Raw genomic sequence first — 6,342 nt, 5'->3', positions numbered from 1 at the left:
TGTTCAATTCTTTTGAACTTCTTCTTCTCATTTGTTATATGCTCTTAGAATCAGATATGATCTCCATTGTAAAGCTGAGCTTAAATTATTCCAACACCCATTTTCAAGCCCATTTGGGGTGAGAGAATTTTGTATAGAAATGATGGAAGAACACCTAATTTTATCTTCTTTTTTTTTTTTTTTTAATAAAAAGCTTATTATCATATCTTTTTGTTCTTGATTATGAAATTAATTTTGTTTATAATTTATTATTTAGAAGTTTAAAATAGCTTTTCATTTTTGCATCTAATTAAATTTAAAAATTAGAAGATTATTGACTTTTACGATGTTTTTTTAAATAGACACAAAATTCAAAGCTAAATCCTATTAGGCATAAAATTTAAATTTTTGTTTAACATAACAATTTTTTTTTTGATGATTTGAATATTTCAAATACATTTGGATACCTTCTAAAGTTTTAAAACCCAAAACCCATTAGACACAAACAAATGAATTATTTATTTAAATTAATACATAAACAATTATAAAAAAAAAACATATTATAAAGCTAGACCTCGCTTCCCTATATTTTAAAACAATTTTATTTATTTATTATTTTTTTTTTTTTTAAGAAAAAGAAAAACATAGAACGTTCAAAAGATTAGCAACTAATGATATAAAAGGATCTTGAAATAAAAAAATCGCCTTACACACCCCGACCCACTAGATCGTTAAGAGTAGAAAAGGGCAATTACGGGATTAATTGGTCGATTGGCCTGTAGCGCTTGTGACCGACAGCTTTATGACTTCAAACCCCACAAAGCTTGAAAAATGTAAAATCTTTGTTTGACTCCTCCCCCTCTCATTCCCTGCATAACTTAGCTATTCAAGTGTTCACGAGACAAAGACTATAGGCACTTACGTGGGTATAAATTTGTAGCCAAATTCCACACAAGTGCCGCATTTTCGTGGATTTCCTCTCCTTTGCTGCTGCTTTTTGCTCAGCTTTCCTTTATTCAGTGGGGTTGGTTGGTTTCATACGAAACCAGTCACCACTCAAATGAAGTTTTATTACTTTCGTCAAGAATCTTTGTACCTATATGTCATTTTCATGATCCAAAGCAAAAGATATCTGAAACCTGACGGACAGAACAAGATGTCAATGCCAAACAGGAACTTGGAAAAGACCCATTTGATCTTTCTCCCCAAGTAAAGGGAGGGGTAAGAGTTCGCATGAGCTCATCCAGGCCCATATGAAAAACTGAAAACTACCAGTTCTCAATTTTGTCCGGGATAAGCTTTACTATTCCACAGGATCTACAAAGCCCTTAAAAATCAGGAAAGTGTTGCTTAACTTATGTATTCATCGCCTGTCATCCTGGTTCGATGGTAAACGGAAAGGAAAATGTGCAAATTGAATCTTCAAAGCTAGGGAATCGGGTTTTTTGTCATCGAACTTGTAACCTGCAGAAAATCATCACACATTAGATTATCTAAAGTAATAGCTGTTCCTTTATAATATGGAACATCTTAAGAGTTGTCTTAGTTCTTCTAGAGTGTTGGTTCACAAATAATGTCAATGGCGGTAATTGTAGTGCCATATATACTTGGCTAATTACTAGATCAAGAACTTTAAGTACCAAGCAATACACCATAAGAAGCCCTAAAGACTTTCCATTGCAACGAGGAATATATTACACAATACCTTGAAGAGCTTCCATTGCAGCACGGGAATATCTTGCTTCAATGAACTCGACAAAGCATAATACCGTAGCTTTATCTCCCCTCTGCAGTTCAATACTCAATTTAACAAAAGGAATACACTGAGTAGACAATGTAACTCAGATAACAGAAGAAAATGGCCCCATTAAATCTGAGCATAGAGGGCGTGCAGTTGTTAATTACAATTGAAGGTCTTATCATGGGAAAACATGCCTCCATAGTTCAAAGTAAAGAGAAACTGATAACTTACTCGTCTGGGCTCCTTGTGAACAACTCTGATATCTTTATAGCCGATGAAGGGGCGGAAAAGATCTTCAACTCAAGTTAAGATATGACAAAAAGAAAAAGGATACATGACCATAGTTCTGTCTATTGCAATTTATGTTCTATTTTCTTTGACTATAATGACATAAAATATTTGTTTTAAGTTTCAAATGAAGCCCAAATCATATGGGATGCTGCCGGCACCCTAAGCAACGGTGGAAGTAGATAAAGTTGGATAGACAGAAGAAATAGTAAAAAAAAAAAAAAAAAGACAAGTGCATAAGGTGCAAGGATACGACCAACTTCCCTTCTAGTACAATCTGTAGGAAGTCCATCAACGAAAAGAATGTTTGATTCCTGAGCTGAAATTGGAACACGTTCGGGATTTCTGAGACCAAGAGAATTGGCTTTTTCGTGACCTGTGTCAGCCATAGCCATCAACCCTGGACTACTGCCCACTGCAATATCATGTCTTTGCCTTGCTTGTGCATCATGAAAAGGAGATGTGTTGCCTGTTGCACTCACTCCAGATGTCACACCGCCAATAACTGGTTCTGGATAATTTCTAATGCCTCCTACGTCAGTATATCCATAAGTACCAGGTCCTGATGAATCTGTCTGTAGCTACAAGTCAAGTAAAGCACTCTCATAAAGTAAATATGTTCTGTACTAAGATGAAATTCTTACTTCTTTCAGCAAATAATCAGGAGGGATGCGCCATGGATCAATGGAGGTCGAATTGGGGTAAGATGTTAAAGGAGGTGCTTCAGAGTAATTTGAAAGGCCAGACCTCGCTACACTTCCAGCTGCAAGTGCCAACAATGGACGTCAGTTTCAAGTATGATGTTTGCACGCAGACTGACTGATCAAGTGCCAATCATTTAGCGCCAAAGACTTTCAAGCTAGACTCAAAAAATTAGTTATGTTTGCAGATTACATATTATTATGAAAAAACAAGGAGGAGAGAAATTTTATATAGAATGATTCTAATGAAACAGAGAATTTGCGAAGATTTTTCGTGAATCTCAAATGAAGCAGTGAGGAAGCTGACTTTGCAATTGCCTCCTATCAATGACTCAACACGCTGCGGCTACGTCGTCTATACAAAAATACCTAGCAAATTAACATACTATAGTCATCATCGATCAGTGCGAGCAGCAACGAACATGGTTAACTCCACGGCTCCTCATCCAAACATCCTCCTAATGCATCAAGTCCAAGAAAACTGATCGTTCAGCTTCGTAAAATGACATCACTCCTAGTACAAGTGAAACTGGCCACACGCTTCTTTTCATTTCTTATTATTTTTCTTAAGATGATTTAGTTGATCGAGTTAATTTTCACTCCATAATCGCAAGATTCTTCCAGCCAAAACAGTACAATCTGAGAACACCTAACGCAAATGTAACTCCAATTCTAAACAATGCAAGTTCGTGCCGATATCGAGTGGAATGAAACAAAAAAATACAGGAGGTCGTTGAGCTAGGGCTCAAAAAGAGAAAAGTACCTCTATCGGCGGAGGCGGCGTATCTGGTATAAGCATCATCTCCCATGGCTTGATCGCCTGTTCTGCTCCCGCTGCTGCAACCCTCCCGCGGCCTCGTCCTTCTCTCCAGCTCTCCCCCGCCTACCTTACACCGAGCCACACGAAGACTAGGTTCAAATCTCTTAATAATAATTAATTAATTCTACCAGTTTTACTCATGAATTTATTAATTAAAAAAAATGATATATTATAAACTTTTTGAGTGCATAATTAAAAAGTTCGAAGCATTAGACATAAACTAAATAAATTATGAAACTTTTTAATCTTATGGTCACAAATTAAAATACTAAACACTCACACGTATAGGAGGCCTAGTGTCTTCACTGGGATGCAGTACACCACCTCAATGTTTGGTTCTGATATCAGTGAGAGGTTTCCACACCCTTATAAGAAATGCGGTCCCTTTAACGGTTCAACGTCTTTGCTAAGACACTGGCACACTACCTCGGTGTTCGGTTGTAATGCCAAGTAGAGACTTCTCCACCCTTACAAAGAATGCAGCCCCCTTTGGTACTAGCATCCTCACTAGGACGATGGCACACTGTTTCGGTGTCTGGCTCTAATACCAAGTAAATGTTTCCTCACCCTTATAAGAAATGCAATTTCTTTGGGAGGCTAGCGTCTTCGTTAAAACCTCGACACACTGCCCAAGTGTCTGGTTTTGATACTATTTGTAATGATTAAAGCGCACCACTAGTAGATATTGTCCACTTTGGCTCTATCACGGGCAGCCTCACGATTTTAAAAAGCACCTATGTTTTCACATCCTTGTAAGAAACGAACCAACGTAAAATCACACACAGTCGAATACACTTTATTATTATTACATAATTTTAATTTATAACCTATATATTGATATTGCTGTAGTTTAAATAGTTGATATATATATACACACACATATAGATATATAGATATATACATGTATGTATATATATATGTGTATATACATATGTATATATATGCATATATATATATATGTATATTATATAAATAATTAAATTAATTAGATTTATTAAAGCCACAAATGCATGAGGCATGCGGACACGTATATTTATTTGTTTGGACTAACAAACTAGCGGTGAGAATTTAAACTTCGACTTCAAATAGACGCTACCGTAATGACTCACACTGGCGACAAAAGCATAAACGTTTAAAATGGTAGCACATTTATTATAAAGCAGCTAAATAAATGCAATATTCATGCCGAAAATTTACCTTGAATTTTGTATATATATTTTTTTTTAATAAAATAAGAGAGTTTAAAATATATTAGACGCTAACTTAAACATAATTAAACCAGCCATGTTAAAAAAATAATCATATTAAATATTAAAAAAATTTGAAAATGATAAGAATTAAAAAAAATTAAATTAACCAATTAATCAAATATTACTAGAGTTGATTGTAAGAGCGTGAGTACTAAATACTATAAAATTGAATATTTATTTTGATATAATCTAATTAAATTTGAGTTTAATAAAATATTTAGCGCTCTACTAAAATACTTATTTTGAAAAGATAAGCTTTGGTTATAATTCACTCGACCGTCAATGTGCAAAATCACAACACTATACCTTATAAAGACAAAAGTCACGTGAAATGTTTTTATTACTATATGTGTATAATTTTCATCGAAAAATAAACTATTAATTTAATAAACTTTCATATAAATCACATAATATTAAATTAAAATTTCATAATTATCATCGAATTCTTATTACGCAATATTTCCATACATTATTATTATTATTTTCTATTTACGAACAGATATAAATTAAAAGAAAAAAAAAAACAACTAATCACAGCTGTTTTTCGTACTTTTCCAATCTTAAAAATAAAAAAAAGGGGAAAAAAATAAAAAAATAAATAAAAATAAAAGCCAATTTGGAGCTCCCACCCCTGCAAGAACAAGCTTTCTCTCTCTGTCCCCGATGGAGAAATGATAGCATGTTCCATGTTCAATTCAATCAGTCTGTAATCGGCCAACTAATATCGCGTGTCGCGCTAAAAGTAATCGTGTGCTTATGATGAAGGGTGGAAAGTAGAGGAGATGTTGGGTATAATGGGAAGGGATGCAGGGGATTATTGGCAATAATATGGTACAACGCAGACCATCATAAAAATGCAGGTGGTAGCAGATTTATTGTCGGATTACAGCTAGTTCTAGCTTGGATTTCACTGTAGACCTTATTCTATGTTGAGTATGGGATGGCTGTCATATTCCATTGCCTTTTCCATATTTAAAAAAAACACCCCATAAATATTTTAATTCCATTTATAATAAACTTTTTATATATATCATTTTCCAAAAAATAAAATTAAAATAAAAAACGTTAATTTATATGTGCATTATTTAAATCTACAATGTTTATCATTTTTCACTAATTTGTATTATGACAATTTTTTTTAATTTGTTGTTAAATTACATAAAAATTTAATTTAAAAAATAAAATAAAATACGCCCACCGATTTATCAAACCGCCTTTTAAAAGTAATAGAACTAAAGGAGTTTAAAAAAATTAAACGTACAAAAATTTAATTAATTAAGTAAAAAATACAATATTAAATTCTAGCTCAAATATTGCTCAATAATTGAGTTACGTATATATATTTAGAGGTAGAGGTTTAGAGGTGAGTATGTCAATATTAATTAATATTTATCTTCGGATTAAAAATTTAAATTATCGTATTTTATTGTATTAAAAAAATATTAAAAATTTGATTAGATTTAAATCTCAACTAAATATATTAAAAAAGGGCAGTCGTATATGGTATATTATGTAGAGAAAATCTGGTGTAAGGACAAGACAAAAAAAAAAAAAAAAGCTGAC

The 6,342-nt window shown here is 33.1% G+C and overlaps 1 protein-coding gene across 1 annotated transcript; it reads right to left on the bottom strand.

Annotated features, from left to right (window-relative positions):
* Window positions 1-942: 942 nt before the first annotated feature.
* On the bottom strand, window positions 943-3,632 carry LOC111445759 (RNA-binding protein 2-like). Its single transcript, XM_023084220.1, has 6 exons — window positions 3,473-3,632; window positions 2,653-2,771; window positions 2,262-2,583; window positions 1,952-2,013; window positions 1,685-1,766; window positions 943-1,443 (listed from the first exon to the last, which is right to left on the bottom strand). The coding sequence occupies exons 1-6, from the start codon at window positions 3,516-3,518 to the stop codon at window positions 1,343-1,345; spliced, it is 732 nt and encodes a 243-aa protein (XP_022939988.1). The 5' UTR covers window positions 3,519-3,632; the 3' UTR covers window positions 943-1,342.
* Between the last annotated feature and the right edge of the window lie 2,710 nt (window positions 3,633-6,342).

This window comes from Cucurbita moschata, unplaced genomic scaffold (assembly GCF_002738365.1).
Source record: "Cucurbita moschata cultivar Rifu unplaced genomic scaffold, Cmos_1.0 Cmo_Scf00008, whole genome shotgun sequence".
In the NCBI taxonomy this organism is placed as follows: domain Eukaryota; kingdom Viridiplantae; phylum Streptophyta; class Magnoliopsida; order Cucurbitales; family Cucurbitaceae; genus Cucurbita; species Cucurbita moschata.
Note: the sequence above shows the minus strand (reverse complement) of the source record. Positions and strands in the feature narration are given on the sequence as shown.